This window comes from Ranitomeya variabilis, chromosome 4 (genome assembly GCF_051348905.1).
Source record: "Ranitomeya variabilis isolate aRanVar5 chromosome 4, aRanVar5.hap1, whole genome shotgun sequence".
Classification (NCBI taxonomy): domain Eukaryota; kingdom Metazoa; phylum Chordata; class Amphibia; order Anura; family Dendrobatidae; genus Ranitomeya; species Ranitomeya variabilis.
Window position 1 is genome coordinate 22709849 of NC_135235.1, and position 22137 is coordinate 22731985.

The 22137-nt window shown below is 41.9% G+C and overlaps 1 protein-coding gene across 5 annotated transcripts in view; it reads left to right on the forward strand.

The window, feature by feature from the left end:
* The window catches only part of LOC143769487 (uncharacterized), a 180384-nt gene extending 161998 nt beyond the window's left edge, over positions 1 to 18386 (forward strand). The window contains exons 1-5 of one of the 5 annotated variants that reach the window (XM_077258108.1): positions 5810 to 6053; positions 13542 to 13677; positions 13800 to 13979; positions 14063 to 14186; positions 16423 to 18386. In XM_077258108.1, coding sequence (XP_077114223.1) covers positions 13594 to 13677; positions 13800 to 13979; positions 14063 to 14186; positions 16423 to 17657 — 1623 coding nt within the window. In that variant the 5' untranslated portion in view covers positions 5810 to 6053; positions 13542 to 13593 and the 3' untranslated portion in view covers positions 17658 to 18386. Of the gene's footprint in view, positions 1 to 5809; positions 6557 to 11948; positions 12104 to 13541; positions 13678 to 13799; positions 13980 to 14062; positions 14187 to 16422 lie in introns of those variants that run through there. The other 4 variants (XM_077258109.1, XM_077258106.1, XM_077258107.1 and 1 more) reach the window with 4 other exon arrangements.
* Positions 18387 to 22137: the final 3751 nt, after the last annotated feature.

Genomic DNA, 22137 nt, shown 5'->3' on the forward strand with positions numbered 1-22137 from the left:
TCTAGGACATTTTCTGTTTTTTTAAATTATATTTTCATGGGGATAATAAAAGATTGTTTGTAGACTCTTTCACTCGGACCATTGTAAATGCCATGAATTGCTACTCAGTCAGACTCATGATGGGGAAAAATTGTAGAAGCAAAGATGACTTCTTGTTCACTTGGCAATTGATATACATGACTACAGCTTGCCTGAATATATTCTTACTACATTCCCTCTGATCTTGGTCTGATCATTGTACAGGTCTTTGACAATTACCTTTAACTTACTCAAATTGAATGAGCGGACTTTCTTAACGTGTGACCAATCCTCGTTGGCCCCCATTGATCCTATATTTAGTTTACATGATGATGGAGGATATTGATCCTTTTAAGAAATGATGGATTCTTGTTCAATAGGAAATCATTTCCTGTTGCAAAGGTCTCTCGTGCCATCTGGCTGACGGTATTGCCTTGACTGACGTTGAAATGGGACCTAGTATTCTTATGCAGATCTTATTCTCCTGAGAATGCTCATCCCAGACTAGTCTCAGAAGATTCCCTGAGTGTTAGCATCTTCCATGAATTGTTAGAAGAACTTTGTTTAATTCAACTGGATTTATTCAGGCACATTACCCATCTCACATCTTGTAGTGCACGCAACACTAACTTGTTGCTCTGAAGTGCAGTTAGGTGTTAGCACCTGTCCTGGATCCGTGCTTTGCTTCCCTCACCCTAGACTCTGTTGTGCTCCACGTCTTGCTATGCAGATGGCCCGGTGTGATCCCATGTGAACATCTGCATGGTCGTATATAAGTGTACATCTGTGCTTTGGTATTAAGATGTCAGTGCTCCTAAGACTCTGAGTTGCTCTAAGCACCTTGATCTGCTCTGCTGCCTATTTGCAATCTCCCGGATATCTTCTGCTGGCCTGCCTACCGTTTCGATCATCCCAGCTGTCTGTTCTGCTGTTCCGTGGTGTCCTGGATATCTCCCACCTGCATCCAGTTTCCAACATCCCAGCTACCTGTCTCTGGTCTCCTAGTCATCTCAAGCCTCTTTGCGGTCTCCAGCATCTTAGCTGCTTGTCTGTGGTCTCCTGGACATTTCCAGCCTGGCTGTGGTTTCCAGTATCCAAGCTGCCGGGCCGTGGTCTCCTTGATGCATGCGGTTTCCAGCATCCCAGCTATTTGTCAGTATTCTTCTGGATGTCTATCACCTGCCTGCGGTTTCCATTATACCTGCACAAACCCCAATATTCAAAAATAGACTTTGGTGCCAGAATGACTGATATAATTCCTTTGAAAACCAGAAGAGTTATCTCCAAAGGTGATAAATTTGTAGCCTTCCAGACTTGCGTCTGTTCTCCAGCAGATAACCTACTTTAATTACCTGTTCACAGCTGATGGTCATAGCTGAATAGGGGTCAGATGTTTAGAGTGCAAGCTCTTGTTCACACAAAATGGTAATCCACAATAGTGAAGTTCCAATGAATCAAAATATGAGCTCAAGTGTTATTATAAAATAAAATTGCAATGTTAAAACATCAGATCCTAAAACTCCAGCTGACCAAACTGAATTTCACCTTTTGACTTCTTTCAGGCCAGTTTGGTTTTCCTAAATGAGCTGGTGATGCCACTTCCTGAGCTAATGGAGAGCATTAGTTTCCAAAATGGGTAATGCCAACACAATAGTCATCAACAGCTATTCTCACAACATTTCTGCCATCCCCAAGACCCGAGTTTTCCTTAGATCTAACAGTTTATGTGTATAGTCCAACACTGTCATCTGCTAATGCGCTGACCAGAATCGAAGCATCCAACATCATGAGCGTCCAGCAAACAAGCTGCTATTCGATTCAAAGGAGCAACTTTTCAATTACAGGGGTTGGACAAAATAATGGAAACAACTGGAAACATCAACAAAAGTTAGTTTAATATGGTCCACCTTTTGCGGTGATTACAGCCTCAATTCTCCGAGGTATGGATTCATACAAGGTGTGAATTGTTTCCAAACGAATTTTAGCCCATTCTGCAGTTAAAACACCCTCCAGTTCTTTGAGCGACGATGGCGGTGGAAATTGACGTCAAACTTGAATCTCTAAAATCGACCATAAATGCTCAATAATGTTGAGGCTGACAAAAATTACCTAACAAGGTATGAAGTGACACATGAACAGTGAATAAAAGTAAAAATATCTTTATTGACATATTATTTTAAAAATTACAAATCTTTAAAAGACAGGATGATGGAAAAAATTGGACCTCCAAAACAGAAACAGGGGGTGACCCACAAGCCCAGATGGCAATATGTTTTTTATATATAGATATACATGTATCTGATGTTGCTGAACTTAAGTTAGTATCCCTATAGGAAGCAGGAAAGAAAAGGCTGACAATGTGGATGGACGGCAAACGTCTCTTTAGAAGAACCGCATGACAGTCTTATATCTGATTGAAGGGTATAACTGAAGATAGGCAATCAAAGGTATAAATATATACATGGCAATGCCCTCACATCAAATATGGCTTTGGTGATAGATTCTATAGTGGCACAAAGGTGGAATTTTTTTTCCATCATCCTGTCTTTTAAAGATTTGTAATTTTTAAAATAATATGTCAATAAAGATATTTTTACTTTTATTCACCAATGTGTCACTTCATACCTTGTTAGGTAATTTTTTCAGCAGTAATAATTGAAGTGCTAAAGCGCTGCCTATTCTAAACCCCTCCTTTTCGGATCATGGGATTAATCAATAATGTTGAGGTCTGGGGACTGTGTGGGCCAGATGAGATGCTCAAATTCATTAGAATGTTCCTCGTGCCATGCTTTAACGATTCTAGCTGTATGAATTGGTGCATTATCATCCTAAAAGATGGCGTTCCCCTCCGGGAACAGTGCTTGAACCATTGGATACACTTGGTCGCCCAAAATGCCTAAATAATCTCGGCTCTTAATTCTTCCATGAAGGGATATCATTGGCCCGGCAGATCTCCACGAAATAGCACCCCAGATCATCACAGAACCTCCACCATGTTTTACGGTTGGGAGAAGGCAGTCTGGATGGAATGCTTCTTTCGGCTGTCTCCAAACGTACACTCGGCCGGAGGTCAGAAATAGGGTAAATGATGATTCGTCTGAGAATATCACATGTTTCCACTGCTCGAGGGACCAGTTCTGGAGGTTTCTACACCACTCTAAACGCTTGGAAATATTTGTCATTGAGAGCAGCGGTTTTCTAATTGCAGCTCTTCCGTGGAATCCAGATTTGTGCAGCTCCCGATGAACAATTTTCATGGTAACTGGGTTCTGTAGGTATTCATTGAGCTCAGCAGTGATTTTCGGAGCCGTGGTCTTGCGATCCTCTCTCACAATTCGCTTTAGAGTCCAACGGTCTCTTTCAGTCAACTTTGACTTTCAGCCGGACCTGGGCTTTGCTGCGGATGTTTTTCCTTCTCTTTCAAACGCAGTCATTACTTTGGAGACAGTACCTCTTGACACACCAAGCATTCGGGCACTTTCTGTTACACTAGCGCCTGCCATTCAAGCACCAACAATTTGGCCTCTTTGAAGATCCGAGAGGTATAGCCATTGGTATCAGGTTCTCATCAATGTCCTTACAATTATGCAAAACAAACAGTTAATTTACATACACATATCACATAACACAAATAATCAACTACAAAACATTACCATATGTCACGGTTTGCATGTTTATCACATGTTCGAAGATTATGATGCCAAAACGTTAGGTGTTTCCATTATTTTGTCCAATCCCTGTACATATACAGTCTCTTGCTATAATTGTTGCTCCACACGTAGATGGTGGAATGGAGTGCACTTTCCCACACAACGACAATTCCAAGTATGGGGGCATGGTCTGCACCATGAAAGAGTACATAGCGGAGATGGCTTTCAACAAGTAATATTGGCAGCTACTTATCTGCCAATGAGGCTGAGAGAACACATGCCATAATTTCCCAAAAAGTGGTACAATCCAGTAAGTGGTACAGCTACGAATCCACCACCAGCAATTTGGACGAGTGGGAGTTGAGTTTGTACACAAGCGGTTTACTGAAAGCGTTTTAATTTCCTAATCATACAGCTCTGGCAAAAATTAAGAGACCACTGCAAAATTTTCAGTTTGACTGATTTTTCTCTTTATAGGTATATTTTTGAGTAAAATGTAAATTGTTCTTTTATTCTATAAACTACTGACAACATGTCTCCGAAGTTCCAAGCAATAAAATTTGTATTTATTTTATGAAAATGAGAAATGGTCAAAATAACAAAAAAATGCATTGCTTGCAGACCTCAAATAATGCAAAAAAAAAAAAAAAAAGTTCATAATCATTTAGAAACAACAATACTAATGTTTTAACTCAGGAAGAGTTCAGAAATCAATATTTTGTGGAATAACCATGGATTTTAATCACAGCTTTCATGCTTTCTTGGCATGCTTTCCACCAGTCTTTCACACGGCTCCTGGTGAAAAAATGTAAGCAGTTCTCCTTTGTTGATGGCTTGTGACTATCCATCATCCTCCTGAATGATTACATTCCAGAGGTTTTCAGTGGGGTTCAGGTCTGGAGATTGGGCGGCCATGAAAGGGATTTGATGTGGTGGTCCTTCATCCACACCTTGATTGACCTAGCTGTGTGGCATGGCGCATTGTCCTGCTGGAAGAACCAGTCCTCAGAGTTGGGGAACATTGCCTGAGCAGAAGGAATCCACTGTTTTTCCAGGATAGCCTTGTATGCGGCATGATTCATACGTCCTTCGCAAAGAACAACCTGCCCAATTACAGCCTTGCTGAAGCATCCCCAGATCAACACCGATCCTCCACCAAATTTCACAGTGGGTGGAAGACACTGTGGCTTGTCCGCCTCTCCAGGTCTCCATCTAACCATTAGATGAGCAGGTGTTGATCTGGGGAGGCTTCAACAAGACTGGAATTGGGCAGGTTAATCTTTGCGAAGGACATATGAATCAAGCCGCATACAAGGTTATCCTGTATTTTTGCCAGAGCTGTATATGAAAAGCTGACAATGTGAAACACAGTGGTGGCCACATCATGTTGTGAGGTTGTTTCGCTGCAGGAGGGACTGGTGCATTTCACAAAATAGATGGCATCATGAGAAAAGATTATGTGGCAATACTGAAGCAACATCTGAAGACATCAGCCAGGAAGCTAAATTTGGGCGGAAATGGGTCTTCCAAATGGACAATGGTAACAAAGTGGCTTCAGGATAACAAAGTCAATATTTTGGAGCGGCCATCAGAAAGCCCTGATTTCAGTCCTATTGAAAATTTATGGACAAAGCTGAAGAGGTCGGTGCGAGCAAGGAGACCTATAAATCTGGATCAGTTACACCAGTGCTGTCAGGAAGAATAGGCCCAAATTCTGACCAACTATTGTGAGAAGCTTGTGGAAGGAGATCCCAAACGTCTAACCCAAGTCATTCAATGTAAGGGCGATGGCACCAAATACTAATGAAATGGATGTAATAAAAATGCCCTAAAACATTCTCTCTCTCTCTCTCATTATTCTGGCATGTGGCAAATATTAATAATTATGGTAATCCTAATTGACCTAAAACGGGAAAGGTTTATTCTGATTTCATGTCAGATATTGAGAAAACCCTGCAGATGTGTCTTTATATAGAGGATGGAAACTTCTGGTTTCAACAGTATATATCCCAAAATAGCCTCATAAAAAAAAATCAATTTGTGTCACAATAATATAAGCCCTTATATGACCACAACAACCAAAGGAATGTGATAATGAAAAAGAAAAAAAACTGATAACACTTCCAAAATAATAAGTATAAAAAGTAATATAAGGGATAAAGGAACAGAGGAAGGAAAGTGACGTCCAGCATCCAAGTGCCGAAAACCCTCAGGACACGATCCCCCTGATCTGAGAAATCCATTCACCCAGCACATGCTGAGCCTACAGGTCATGTGATCCCTGACTCCTCCCACACATGTGACTGATCACATGACTGTGACATCACCGCAGGTCCTGTAAGCACAGAACAGCCATATCTCTTGTGTGCGGCTCTGCAGGAGGAGGTATGTGGAGAATCCCCATTATTGGGTGCAGACAGTATTAACCCCTTAGGTTTTTCTTCTGGTGGGAAGGGGGATGAATTAACCCTTTTTGGGAGCAGCCTTTAAATAATTCAGCGCTTGGGTTTTTCCTTTGCATTTGTTGCATTTCAAGAGTCAGTCATTCCTCAATGGCGCCATTTTTAGGTTAATATAATGCTTGTTTTGAGTGGACAATGCCTCCATTTTTGTTCTAATTTGTTGCCATTTCCATTGTTTTTCCTTAAAAAAAAAAATAGGTTACTTTTATTCAATTTATTTTATTTTTTAAATTTCTTAATTTTGCAACGTAATAAGATTGGCGTCTTCACTGGTTATCAGCGCCCTCTTCTGTATCACATGACTGGCGGTCTGACTACCCGGACCACACAGCGTCCCTTTCTCAATGTCATCCTGAGAGCCTTGATGTGATTCTCATAGTCTTACGTCGGGAAGGTCTACAGAGAAGGTGCTATATGATCTGATGGGTAGGTGATAACTTGTTGGGAATAACCAGGGATGTACATAGAAATCATGGGACCTCATAGCAAAAATCCTAATAGGGACCCCAAGAAAATGTATGCTGGTGCAGGTGGGGTCACAGTACTTAGGTGCAGTCACCTCCCAACTTTTAAACACAGGAAGAGGGACCTGTGACACAAATGTAGCAATATGTTATATGTTCATGTGGTTTCTAGGGGTCTCACTACTTTTATGTGTGTTCTATATTCTTTGTTTGGAACTTGTTGGATGTTGTTGTACACTGGATTTTTCATGTAATGGAGGTTGAGACATGATGTGAATAAAGAGCCTGGAGATACTCAAAGAGTGTGATTCATGACAGGATTCATCAAACAGAACATGGTGGCAGCCGGGCACAGAACCTGCAAATTCTCAGAGCTTATATGAGGCTGGAACTGCACAGATCACTGCAACTGTAAGTACAGATTCCCTGACAGTACAGCAAAATGGAGACTGGTCTGAAGCCCCCTCAGAGACTGGATGTCACTTCATGTAATCTGTCCCAGACTTGGAGACATTGGAAGGAAGAGTTTACACTGTATGTGGATCTGACTGTGGGCCCCACTGACGACAAACGGAAAGTAAAGCTGTTTTATTACCTAATTGGGGAAAATGGCAGAGAATTAGCCCACACCTTGCTCCCAGACACAGACAACCTCCTCCTAGCAGACATTGTGCAGGCATTTGATAAACACTGTGACCCAAAGAAGAATGAGACAGTGGAAAGATATAAGTTTTTCACAAGACATCAGGAGGATGGTGAAAATGTGGACAGATATCTGACAGAGCTGAGGAGACTTGCAGAAACATGTGGCTTTGGAGAGATCAGGGACAGTCTAATCAAGGACAGAATGGTGTGTGGCATAAAGGACAGTCATCTCAAAGAAAGATTACTGAGAGAGGAAGGCATGACTTTAGAGAAATGTATGCAAATCTGCAGGGCTGCTGAGCTCACACAGCACAGCCTGAAGATGATGGCAGGCACCAGTGAGAATGATGATGACAAGGTACATGCAGTATCTATGAAAGGAAAGACAGGACCAGACTACCCTATAAACACTGTCCACTGCAAGTATTGTGGGAAAAGACATGAGAGAGACAAAACCAAGTGTCCAGCATATGGGGAAACCTGCAGGTCATGTGGCAAGAAGAATCATTACTCTGCTGTCTGCAGGCAGGGAAGAGGCAAACAGTACAGACAGCTCCACACTGTGACACCAGACACTGACAGTGCAGAGGACATTACATGGCTACAAATGCAGTCTACAACAGAGAAAGTCAATGTAGTCGGGCAGTCAGTAGTGAAGGATGCCAAGCAGCTTTATGCAACATTCTTGTTGGATGAGAAGCCCATTAGATTTCAGCTGGATTGTGGAGCAAGCTGCAATGTAATTTCATTTGATCTGCTAAACAAACAGGTTTCTATTGAGCCAACGGACAAGGTACTGGTGATGTACAACAAAAGTGTTCTGAAACCAGTGGGGACATGTAAGCTAAAAATACAAAACCCATGTAACAGAAAGAGTTATAGAGTTGAATTTACCGTGTTACGGGGTGGTAACCATGTACCATTACTGGGAGTAAAAGCAGTTCAGGCAATGGACTTAATAAAAGTACAGTCTCAGAACATTATGTCTGTTGAAGTTGCCCAGGATATACAAAATCCAAAACTAAATGCAGAGCACAACTTGGACATGCAGAAAATAAAAGCAGAGTATGCTGATGTATTTGAAGGTGATGGGTGCTTTGAAGGTAAATATAGGCTAGAAATTGACAACACAGTGCAGCCCACCAGATTACCCACAAGAAGAGTGCCTGTAGCTTTGATGCAACCGCTGAAAGTAGAACTGCAAGATCTACAGAGAAGAGGCATGATAGCACCAGTCCATAAGAGCACAGATTGGATCAGCAGTTTGGTCATAGTGCAGAAACCATCGGGCACGTTAAGAATATGTATTGATCCTAAGCCACTCAACAAGGCGATGAAACGAAATCATTACCCAATGCCAACATTAGATGATGTCCTACCAGATTTATCAAAGGCTAAAATATTTTCTGTATGTGATGTAAAAAATGGATTCTGGCATGTGGCCCTGACTGAAGATTCAAGTTTATTGACAACATTTTCTTCACCATTTGGACGCTTTAAATGGCTGAAAATGCCCATGGGACTAAAACCTGCTCCAGAGATATTCCAGCAGAAATTGATGCAGGCTTTGGAAGGACTTACTGGAGTGAAGACAATAGCGGATGATATCCTGGTAGTGGGAGAAGGTGAAAATATGGAATCTGCAATCAAGGATCACGATCAGAAGATGATACAATTTTTGGTCAGATGCAGAGAAAAAAACATAAAGCTGAATTTGGACAAATTCAAATTGAAAATGACAGAAGTGGCCAATATTGGTCATCGACTGACTTCAACTGGGGTCAGAGTGGATCCTGAAAAGGTGAGAGCAATACAAGATTTGCCTACCCCTACTGATGTTTCTGGAGTACAACGATTTTTGGGCATGGTGAATTATCTCTCCAAATTTTGCAGACATCTGTCAGACATGTGTGAGCCACTGAGACAGCTAACCCACAAAGATGTGTGCTGGGAATGGACAGAAAGCCAGGAGACTGCTTTCCGAGCAGTAAAGAATGCCATTGCAGATACAGCAACCCTGAAGTATTTCGATCCAGATCGAGAAGTGGTGGTACAATGTGATGCTTCGGAAAAAGGCCTTGGAGCCACATTAATGCAGAACAAACAGCCAATTACATTTGCAAGCAGAGCCCTACTACTGGCTGTGGTATTTGGGATGGAGAAGTTTCACCAGTACACCTATGGTCGACGGGTAACAGTGCAGTTGGATCACAAACCATTGGAGAGCATTACAAAGAAACCATTACTAAATGCCCCAAAGAGACTACAGCGCATGCTGTTGCGACTTCAGAAATATGATGTTGACATCGGGTACTGTCCAGGAAGAGACTTACTGATTGCAGATACGCTAAGCAGAGCTTACCTTCCTAGCACAAAGGATGAGGAGGAAGACATTGAAACCATCAACATGTGTAACTACCTTGCAGTGTCAAAAGAAAAGGTCAAGCAAATCCAGATTTTTACAGAGAAGGATAAAAGTCTCCAAAGTTTAAAAACTGTCATCTTGCAGGGCTGGCCAAAATGCAAGCAGCATGCTCCGAGGGAAGTCTCACCATTCTTCCACATAAGAGATGAATTGTCAGTGCAGCAAGGAATCATCTTTAAAGGAGACAGGGCTGTTATACCTGAAGTTCTCAGAAGAGACATATTGAAAACATTGCACTCTTCTCACTTAGGCATGGAAGGATGCCTACGTCGTGCACAAGAATCAGTTTATTGGCCAGGAATGAATGGCCACATAAAAAATTACATAGCACAATGTGAAATATGTGCATCCTGCAATGATAAGCAACCAAAGGAGACATTGCAACCTCATGAAATTCCACATAGGCCTTGGTCAAAAATAGGAACAGACTTGTTCACATGGAATGACAAAGAATACCTGATTACAGTGGACTATTTCTCTAACTTCTGGGAGGTTGATTTGGTGCAGGACACAAGGGCGAGAACAGTGATTAAAAAACTCAAGGCCCATTTTGCCAGGTATGGCATTCCAGATATCGTTTTCTCTGACAATGCGGCACAGTTTACGTCGGAAGAATTCAAAACTTTCAGTAAGAAGTGGGAATTTGAACACCAGACGTCTTCTCCGAGATATCCTCAGAGTAATGGGAAAGCAGAGTCAGCAGTAAAAACGGCCAAAAGACTCATGCAGAAAGCTAACCAGGCGGGTGCTGATGTATATCTGTCTATACTGGATCATAGAAACACACCCACCCAAGGCCTAGACAGCAGTCCGGCACAGAGGCTCATGAGTAGGCGTACAAAGACACTCGTACCAACTGCGTGTCATCTGTTAGAGCCAAAGCTGCTGGGAAACATCGAAGCTAAATTACAGAAGAATCAAGCGAGGCAAGCTTTCTATTACAATAAATCTGCAAAGGATCTGCCTGAGCTCCAGAGAAATGACAACATTCGGCTGCAGCCAAGCAGCACATTTGACACACACTGGCAAAAGGCAAAGGTTGTCCAGAAACTGGGACCTCGGTCCTACGAAATTCTAACAGACGACGGAAGAAGACTAAGGAGGAATCGGAGATATTTGAGGAAAACGCGAGAAAGAGATGATTCATGGCCTTTTGAACAGTATCCAGACACCCAAGACAACGAGGCAGAAAGTACAAGTCAGGCACCAACAGTGACAGCTGATCATCAGGGTGAGGACTCTGGCCAGAGACAGACAATATCCGAAGAACTACCAGATATACCAGATGTAGAAAGGGACACATCTTATATTACCAGAGCTGGCAGAATTAGCAAAAAGCCGGCGCACCTCAAAGATTATATCTAACTGGACGTACTAGGTTAATTTCTAACTTTGTCATAGTATACTTTAGTTTAGTATCTTTTATTGTTCCTCCAGTTAAAAGAGAAAGGATGTAGCAATATGTTATATGTTCATGTGGCCTCTAGGGGTCTCACTACTTTTATGTGTGTTCTATATTCTTAGTTTGGAACTTGTTGGATGTTGTTGTACACGGGATTCATGTAATGGAGGTTGAGACATGATGTGAATAAAGAGCCTGGAGATACTCAAAGAGTGTGATTCATGACAGGATTCATCAAACAGAACAACAAACATGGTAGTTTTGTCCTACTTGAGGTCCCAAAAATGTCCCTCGCATACAGTATGATTACCTCACGGTGCCAACACAGTATGATGTCCTTAAAGTGCCCCCGCACAGTATCATGCCCCCATCACAATCCACACAGTATAATTCCCCCACACAGTATGATGGTTCCTACAGTTACGTCCCTCTTTCCCACCCACAGTATGATGGTCCTCATAGCTTTCCACGAAATATGGTGCAGCACAGAGACGCAGATGCTCAGGCTGAATGTTGGAGCAGAAAGTTTATGGCTCCTTATTCCACCATTGTTTTCAACTGTATCCGCATACTGAGAATGCAAATACTGTTGAAATTGAGACACCAGGTTGCGGGAGGGGTGGTGCCTGCCTCCTTCCCCTGACACATGAGCTCCATTGCGAAATTAGTGGTGCATCAGTAGGAATAACCCATCAAGGGTGTGTGTAAACGTACTGATTTGTCACTTCTTGCCACCATTCCAATGATTTCTTTAAAAAAAAAAGTGCAGTACTGATTTATGTAACACATAGTTGCCACCTGTCCAAAAATATTTGACTCCTGCAAAAAGGGGAAACTCACAGGAAAGCAGGCATATCTCCAGGGTGCTGCATTAACCTCTGATAATTCAACTCTTCCAGGTATAAATAATGAAGTAAAGTGTGCGCAGCCTGGAAGAAGCCTTGGTCTGTGAATAATGGGGTGTATTTGTGCAAAAAATAAAAAATTGTGGCACATTTTCCATAATGCAATCCCAACGGTCCCAGAGAACAATTTAGGTAAAATTGGTAATTATGATGCAACAATTTAGGAAAGTTGGTAATTATGATGTAACTAGACCCTTATGGTTTGTGACCTTTTTTGAGTGACTTCAGCATTACATGTATCACCGTCAATGTATTTGCACCAGTTTTATGGAGTAGCCGAGCTACCTTCATCCACAATCAGAAGCTCCGCTGTCGTCTTCAGTAGACAAGCCCAATCTTGTGGAATGCAATGTACACTACACCAGGTCTGTATGACCTCCTACAAAACCACCTCGAAGGGGTTTTCCTTTACTGCAATATTGAAGATCTATCCTTACAATAGATCATCAATAGCAGATTGATGGGGGTTTGACACCTGACATCATACAGCTGTTATTTGCACTCCTCAGACTCTGGTGTCATTGTGCAGGGAAAAAACAGTGAAGGGGAAGCAGCGCAGAACAGAAACATGACTCTTAAGGCCCCGTCTCACATAGCGAGATCGCTAGCGAGATCGCTGCTGAGTCACAAGTTTTGTGACGCAACAGCGACCTCCATAGCGATCTCGCTATGTGTGACACGTACCAGCGATCAGGCCCCTGCTGCGAGATCGCTGGTCGTGTCGGAATGGCCTGGACCTTTTTTTGGTCGTTGAGGCCCCGCTGACATTGCTGAATCGGTGTGTGTGACACCGATCCAGCGATGTCTTCACTGGTAACCAGGGTAAACATCGGGTTACTAAGCGCAGGGCCGCGCTTAGTAACCCGATGTTTACCCTGGTTACCAGCGTAAATGTAAAAAAAAACAAACAATACATACTCGCCTTCTGATGTCCGTCAGGTCCCTTGCCGTCTGCTTCCTGCTCTCACTGACTGCCGGCCGTACAGTGAGACGTGAGAGCACAGCAGTGACGTCACCGCTGCGCTCTGCTCTCAGTGTACGGCGGCTCAGTCAGAGCAGGAAGCAGACGGCAAGGGACCTGGACACCGAAAGGCGAGTATGTAGTGTTTGTTTTTTTTGGTAACCAGGGTAAACATCGGGTTACTAAGCGCGGCCCTGCACTTAGTAACCCGATGTTTACCCTGGTTACCCGGGTGCTGCAGGGGGACTTCGGCATCGTTGAAGACAGTTTCAACGATGCCGAAGTCGTTCCCCTGATCGTTGGTCGCTGGGGAGAGCGGTCTGTGTGACAGCTCCCCAGCGACCACACAGCGACTTACCAACGATCACGGCCAGGTCATATCGCTGGTCGTGATCGTTGGTAAATCGCTAAGTGAGACGGGGCCTTTAGGATTAGCAGAGATTCCAAAGGTCAGAACCCCAGGCAACAAGTGATAGCATGTCCTAGCTGTATGGTATCACTTAACAAGATTATACCCCTTTAAATGTTTTCCCTTATTATAGTCAGTAATTGTATTTTCTACAAGGGATTTTGTGTGATTTTACATCAGCTTATCTTCGTTCTATACAGATTCCGACAATATTGGATCCTATATAAGAAAATATTCCTGATTGACCTGTCAATGATGGATAGAATCAGAGATGGAAAAGTGGCAGAGAGTATACTAAATCTTACCCTAGAGATCCTCTTCCGGCTTACAGGAGAGGTGAGAGATTCTGGTGACCTCACATTACATCATCTATGGTAATAACAGATGATCTGACCGGAGAGGTGAGGACTCTGTAAATGTCTGAAGTTAGATTTATTACTACATCTCTCCATACACAGGATTACACGGTGGTGAAGAAGACCTCTAGTGATCACTGTCAGGTCCCTATGTCTGAAGGATGGGGAGGAACCCTGAACCCATTCCTGTGGTCTCCACCGAACTCCTGGATACATGAGGACATCAATGACCAGAAGATCCTAGAACTGACCTACAAGATGATTGAGCTGCTGACTGGAGAGGTGACACTGCTGGGAATGCTGGGACATAATACAGTGACACTATGGAGGGATTGGGGGGATGACGGTATCATTGTATGTGTCAGGTTCCTTTAAGGTGTCAGGACGTCACCGTCTACTTCTCCATGGAGGAGTGGGAGTATCTAGAAGGACACAAGGATCGGTACAAGGACGTCATGATGGAGGTTCCCCACTCCCGAATATCACCAGGTAATAGACAGGATTAAACACAAACATCTGTTAAAAGGAGTTAGTTGCTTTAAGAAAATCTTAAAGGTTTTGTTCAGCCACTGAAAAATATGAAACAAAAAGCTTTTAGAATTATATAAAATAGATAATATCCCCCTCACTGTTATCATTCCAACCCTTCCTTGGTCCTTTGATGGTCTTTGTACTTGTACTTCTGGTCCAGACTGACATGTGACCTCCTCCATCAATCGTTGCATCAGGAGCAGTGGTCACCACAGCGGCCAATGATGAGACCTCTCAGCATCCTCCAATGTAACACTCAGCACCTGAGCTTGTGTCCTGGATGTAGTTTTTTTTATCTTTACTTAAAATCAATGTCAGAATGAGCAAAATGATCAGTAGAAAATCAGAAAGGAAAACTTTCATATACTGACACGGATGTCATGCATTTTCACAGTACGTACACCAACCTCAGCAGGTTGAGGACATTTATTTGAAAAAAACAATCCTTCATACACTTCTGTCTGCTGAAAAAAAGTTGTGTCTCGTGGAATAAGGTGAGAATCAAAATAATACACAAAAACAGAAAACAGCTCTTTAATGAAGCGGTTAGTGTCCTTGAGTTCAAAAACTTCCATGTGTTTAGCTTTGGAAATCTCTTGACTCCATTTCTTACATACTTTCAGGCATAACAACACACTTTTAGGGTTGGATGCAAGAGGATCCAAGGACACCGGAGGTACCGGTGGGGGGGCTCGGGGGACCCCATTTCTCTCTTCTCTGATGTGCTAGATCACATCCGAGGAGAGAGAAATTAAGTGGGAATCTAACTTTTTTTTGTTGCGGTCGCCGTTATTCTGTTAATAATGTCGATCGCAACACTGGGGTAAAAAACTACCCGAATCATGTTCTCTGGGGGTCTCACCTACCCCCGGTAGCCGATACCCCGGAGAAATTCCGACTCTGGGGGGCGCTATACACTTATTTCTCAGTGCTGTTATAAAGCGGCGCTGAGGAATAAGTAATAACTGCTGCTGTTAAAAGGTGTATCGGCGGTTAAGGAGTTAACGTTATATCTTCATAGAACAGACTTTTATGGATGCAGTGGTACAAAATATGTTTATATAAATGTCTTTATTTTTTAATTAAAATCAGAGGAAGGAGTGGTGACAAATTAAGGAGTTGTATAATATAGCATGAAAGTCATATTGCAAATGAATAATTGAATAATTAAAGAAGTTTTCCAGTAGAAAGAAGTTATCGCCTGTGCTTAGTGTAAATGATGTCACCAGCCATATTAATCATCTTATGATTGTCAGATTCAGAGCAGGTTGTAGGTTGAAAAGATCAATTTATTGGCCTATTAGTAGCACCTTGATAAAAAGCATGGCAGGTAAGATATTTATTTAATACTATTTAGTTAGATAATTTACTTTACTTGGGTATTAAACACATATTGATTCACAATAATGTTCTTTCCCCCTAATTTCCAAATGCAGCATTACAGGCTTTTTCTTTCAAAAGGCCATATCCATTTTCTATTAAGCCTCGACAACTCTGCCCTTCGTAGGTGAAATATCTCATACAGTCTGTTGTCTTCACAATCAAACGTAGGAAAATACATCGCTAAATGATCCAAAGCATTCTAGTCGGCTAGGAAAATAAATGAAAAATATTGGACAATAAAGGACAGTCTCAATTTTTTTTTTCCTGTGATGGTATTTGACCCCTGCCAGATTAATCATCTTATCATTGTTAGATTCGGAGCAGTCTGGGAAAGGTTGTAGGATGAAAGGATCAATTTATAAGCCTACTGATAGCATCCTGAAATAAGCATGGCAGGTCAAATATTTATTTTATATGATTTAGTTAGGCCATCCTTCTTAGCACGAAGGAAGGGTGGGAAGTTCTGAGGAGTTAATAGAGTTATAACATGATACACAAATCTCTAGATACTTGAGGGAGGAAGAGGTCCAACCGAAGAGAAAGAAACCAACTAGGGTTGACGTAATCAAATAGGGTAGGGAGATATTAAGCTGTTACAATGTTTTTCTTATTTATTTTGAAATCAGAGCTATGAGGGATTGAAATATATGGGCAGCAGATGAGGAACAGGAGATCATCAGCATATCTGGCAACCTTACGAATTGTGTTTCTAACTAATTCCAGCTATATTAAGCAAAGTGTTGTAAAATAGCAACGCACTATTAAGGTTTTGTTATTCAAAAATAATAAAATTAACTTTACTTTTTGGCAGATGACTGTACCAGAAGCTCAGCGAGACATATGACGTTGGAGTATAAGGTCAATATTCCAGATATCTTGCAAGCTGCACATGAAGAACATGCCAATATCCCTGATATACCCTCATCTTCTAATTCATCACATACTGATAGACAAAATAAAATTCACAGAAGGAGTACAAAACATCCAACATCTCCTACAAGTCTGAAGCCATTTTCATGTTCAGAATGTGGAAAATGTTTTAGTCAGAAATCAAATCTTGTTATACATGAGAGAATTCACACGGGCGAGAAGCCATATTCATGTTCAGAATGTGGAAAATGTTTTAACAAGAAATCACATCTTGTTATACATCAGAGAATTCACACAGGTGAGAAGCCATATTTATGTTCTGAATGTGGTACATATTTTAGCCAGAAATCACATCTTGCTAATCATCAGAGAATTCACACGGGTGTGAAGCCATATTTATGTTCGGAATGTGGGAAATATTTTAAGCAGAAATCGCATCTTGTTAATCATCAAAGAATTCACACAGGGGAGAAGCCGTATTCTTGCCCAGAATGTGGGAAACGTTTTAAAACTCAAACATATCTTGTTATACATGAGAGAAGTCACACACGGGAGAAGCCATATGCATGTTCAGAATGTGGTAACTGTTTTATAATTAAATCACATCTTGTGAGACATCAGAGAATTCACACAGGTGAGAAGCCATATTCATGCCCAGAATGTGGGAAATATTTTACAAGTCAATCAAGTCTTGATGTACATAAGAGACTTCACACCCAGGAGAAGGAATTTTCATGTTTAGAATGTGGGAACTGTTTTAACTACAAATCACATCTTGTTAGACATCAGAGAATTCACTCAGGGGAGAAGCCATATTCATGCCCAAAATGTGGGAAAGATTTTACACGTCAGTCAGGTCTTGTCAAACATGAGAGAATGCACAGAGGGGAGAAGCGATATTCGTGTTCAGAATGTGAAAAATATTTTATCCAGAAGTCAGATCTTGATATACACCAGAGAATTCACACAGGTCAGAAGCCATATTCATGTTCACAATGTGGGAAATATTTTAAACAAAAACAACATCTCGTTAGTCACCAGAGAATTCACACAGGTGAGAAGCCATATTCATGTCCACAATGTGGGAAATGTTTTACTCGCAAGTCAAATCTTCGTGTACATCAAAAAATTGCATGTAGTTTTAGAAATGTATGCAATTACCAAGAAACATCTTAAAAGGAAATAGAATATAGAGAATAGATTAGATGATGAGTCTGGAAATTTCTAGGACATTTTCTGTTTTTTTAAATTATATTTTCATGGGGATAATAAAACATTGTTTGTGGACTCTTTCACTCGGACCATTGTAAATGCCATGAATTGCTACTCAGTCAGACTCATGATGGGGAAAAATTGTAGAAGCAAAGATGACTTCTTGTTCACTTGGCAATTGATATACATGACTACAGCTTGCCTGAATATATTCTTACTACATTCCCTCTGATCTTGGTCTGATCATTGTACAGGTCTTTGACAATTACCTTTAACTTACTCAAATTGAATGAGCAGACATTCTTAACGTGTGACCAATCCTCGTTGGCCCCCATTGATCCTATATTTAGTTTACATGATGATGGAGGATATTGATCCTTTTAAGAAATGATGGATTATTGTTCAATAGGAAATCATTTACTGTTGCAAAGGTCTCTCGTGCCATCTGGCTGACGGTATTGCCTTGACTGACGTTGAAATGGGACCTAGTATTCTTATGCAGATCTTATTCTCCTGAGAATGCTCATCCCAGACTAGTCTCAGAAGATTCCCTGACTGTTGGCATCTGCAATAAATTGCTAGAAGAACTTTGTTTAATTCAACTGGATTTATTCAGGCACATTACCCATCTCACATCTTGTAGTGCACGCAACACTAACTTGTTGCTCTGAAGTGCAGTTAGGTGTTAGCACCTGTCCCGGATCCGTGCTTTGCTTCCCTCACCCTAGACTCTGTTGTGCTCCACATCTCGCTATGCAGATGGCCCGATGTGATCCCATGTGAACATCTGCATGGTCATATACAAGAATCACCAATACACACATCTGTGCTTTGGTATTAAGATGTCAGTGCTCCTAAGACTCTGAGTTGCTCTAAGCACCTTGATCTGCTCTGCTGCCTATTTGCAATTTCCTGGATATCTTCTGCTGGCCTGTGGTTTCCAGCATCCTAGCTGCCTGCCTACAGTATCCTGTATGTCTCTTGCCTGCCTACCGTTTCGATCATCCCAGCTGTCTGTTCTGCTGTTCAGTGGTGTCCTGGATATCTCCCACCTGCATCCAGTTTCCAACAACCCAGCTACCTGTCTCTGGTCTCCTAGTCATCTCAAGCCTCTTTGCTGTCTGTAGCATCTTAGCTGCTTGTCCATGGTCTCTATCTCACAGAAATCCTCCCCTTTTATTTTTTTAAAAATGTAAACCTTTGTTTAATCTGAATTAAAAGACCTTAATATATTAAATAATAGACATAACACCAACACCACAGAAAGAAAAAACAACCAGGGGGGTGCCTACCCCTAAACTGGCCTATCTCGACCTGCCTACTTGCGGAGGTTGGCACCCTAGACCTGCGCAGTGGCGCCCCCGCTCCTCGATGGCTCGCCCTGCTCACCCTATTAGCCCTGTAGTGGCAGGGGGTGAGGAAGATGGTGAATAGGTAGGTGAGAAAGAAAAAGAGGTGTGTGTGCAGTATTGTATATCTACTGAAACAGTTCTCCTTGGCTCCGTCAGCTAGACAGATGTTCTGGTACTGCTGACAAAAGCTATAATCAAAACTGTCCTCAGTTGTATTAGATATTGCTGGTATCCAAACTGTCCTCAGTTATATTAAATATTACTGGTATCCCTCTAGCGATTAAGTGTATCTGTGGCTTAGACTATTTATAATGTGATAAATAATGTCTTTCAATATATTTGAAGATACTTTTCTACGCCCTCACAGATCTAGACCTGAACAGTGTGTACATAGTCTATAGAGAGAATACACTGCACACTTTCCTATTCCTCTATGTGCAAAAGCTACAGAAATGTGGCCTCCATTAGTATGTATATGTGGACATATGCAAGATACAATGCCACATAATTACTGTCCTGAATTACATATACACCAATGGCTGCGATATAGACAAACAATTAATTCAAGCCACAGGAGGACTATTGCACATATATTGGCCAGAAAATAAATATAGAGAACTAATCAGAGAAACCAACACCTTAAAAGCAGTCAGATATATCATGAGTCAAATAGCGACTCCTAATACACATAGTCAATCGGCCCTATATCAGATAAAGTTACTCGAGTCAGGTATCGACTCCCAAAACATGTAGCCCATTGTTTCCTGTACCAGGTTGAAATCAATTACTCGACGCGTCTCCCCTCTGCCGAGGTTCATCAGGAGAAGGATATAAACCGAGGTACTTATCTCATTGCTGCATATATGAGCCCAAGGTGAATGGATTAGATGAAATAAAGTGGTAGGGACAATCCCCCATTACGATGCGATGCCGTGGAGCTCATTCGCCCACCTCTTATATACCTGTACTATTAACAGCCTCGTGTATGTTGTCACGTTGTCTGCCGCGGTACTTCCGGTTTCTAATATACCTGCCCCTTTGAGAAAGCAGCATGGTCTGGCGTGTGTGTCAACTCCACGTGTCAAGAGGGTTACTGATATGTATGCGATTCAACCCTCACTGTGACGCTTCGTACACGCCCACCACTGATGCAGGTATACACCCCTCTGTTGTCTACCGCAGCACTCCTGGTTTCTAATATCGCCGCCCCTTAATGATGACGACATGAACCGGAGTGCGTATCACCTCTGTGTATAAAGAAGGAGTTTCCATTATTTGTACAATTCAATTCACGCTGTGCTGCCCCAACCACGCCCATCGATGACGCGGATAGCCACCTCCTGGCAACTAATGTACACCCAGGAGGTGTAGATATGGATAAGACATACAATAGGGGCACACGGCTTCTAATGATGTAACACCAAGACATGGAAATTCCAGGGTTAAATAGCAAATTATTGAAATATACCCACATATATATTTCTCTGATACACAAGGGTGACCGATGTTAGGCTATATCGGCAATGCAGATATTTGAAACCAGGTAAGGTATATAATAAATCATGCAATATAGTCCCATGTAATACATAGAAGTCTCTTTCAATGTGAGATTTCCATAGATAACGGCGGTGAACAAATGGGAAGATAATAATGAAGGCTCCATCTATTCTTAAATTTAACCTCACTCTCATAAAAGGAGGAAAACAAAAATAGATACATATTCTCTATAATGAGAGTAGATAGACAACCATTTAAGGTCTATTCCGGCCGATACAGAGACTGGGCTTATGGATACAAAGAGACACTATCATGGACACACGGAAAAATAGACCTTAGGGATAGAAATATTACAAAAAACAACCGAATTGTATTTGCTCATTAAGCCCCCTAGGGGAGGTGGTGTCCAGTCTGTATATCCACCTCAACTCCTTTTGTAAAAATTTTTGTTCCAGTCACCACGACGTACTGATGGTGCTATCACTTCAATCAAAGAAAAATATATAGATTCAAGGTCACCACCATGTATCTCTCTGACATGTCTGGAGACTGGCGTATCTCTGGCATGGCGGATATCTCCTATGTGGTCACCAATGCGTCTCCTCAATTCTCTCTTGGTTTTCCCCACATAGCTCATTGGACAAGAGCACTGGAATAGGTATACTACTCCACTAGTTTTGCAATTGGCAAAGTGCCTATTCCGGTATACCCTCCCAGTCGTGATGTTTAGGAAACTTTTGCCAACCTTGATGTATCTACAGAATGAGCAATGCCCACATTTAAACGTGCCGGCCTCCCTTCTGTCTAGCCAGGTGCACGTCTTTGGTGGTGGAGTGTACATTCTGTGAACCAGCTGTTTTGTGAATTCTGCTCTTGGGTTCCCTCCGGTGGTTGTTGGTGGTAATGCAGTTGTCCCTGGATTGTAATTCTGCTCAGGTGTCCCTGCTTATTGCTTTCTCACTGGGTATTTAGGTGTGCAGGATCCATTAGTCCTTGCCAGTTGTCCATTGTTCTTGGAGGTTTCACATCTCTGTCTGGTTCCTTCTGCCCTGCTGCCTAAATCAGCAAAGATAAGTTCTGGTTTTTGTTCTGCAGCCCACATGCTGTGGGCTTTACAGTTTAGTGCTATTCAATGTTTTTTCTTGTCCAGCTTAGACTGTGTAAGGATTTATTCAGTCAAGTTGGATTCTCAGGAGATGCAGATATACATTCCTTGTCTTTAGTTAGATGGTGGAATTTTTGTATTTTCTGCTGTGGATATTTTTTAGTGTTTTAATACTGACCGCTTAGTTTTCTGTCCTATCCTTTTCTATTTAGCTAGAGTGGCCTCCTTTGCTAAATCCTGTTTTCAGTCTGCATGTGTTTTTCCTCTCCTCTCACAGTCAATATTTGTGGGGGGCTGCCTATCCTTTGGGATTTTTCTCTGAGGCAAGATAGTATTCCCATTTCTATCTATAGGGCTATTTAGTCCTCCGGCTGTGTCGAGGTGTCTAGGATTGTTAGGTACATCCCACGGCTACTTCTAGTTGCGGTGTTAAGTTCAGGGTTTGCGGTCAGTACAGGTTCCACCTTCTCCAGAGAAAGTTTCATGCTGC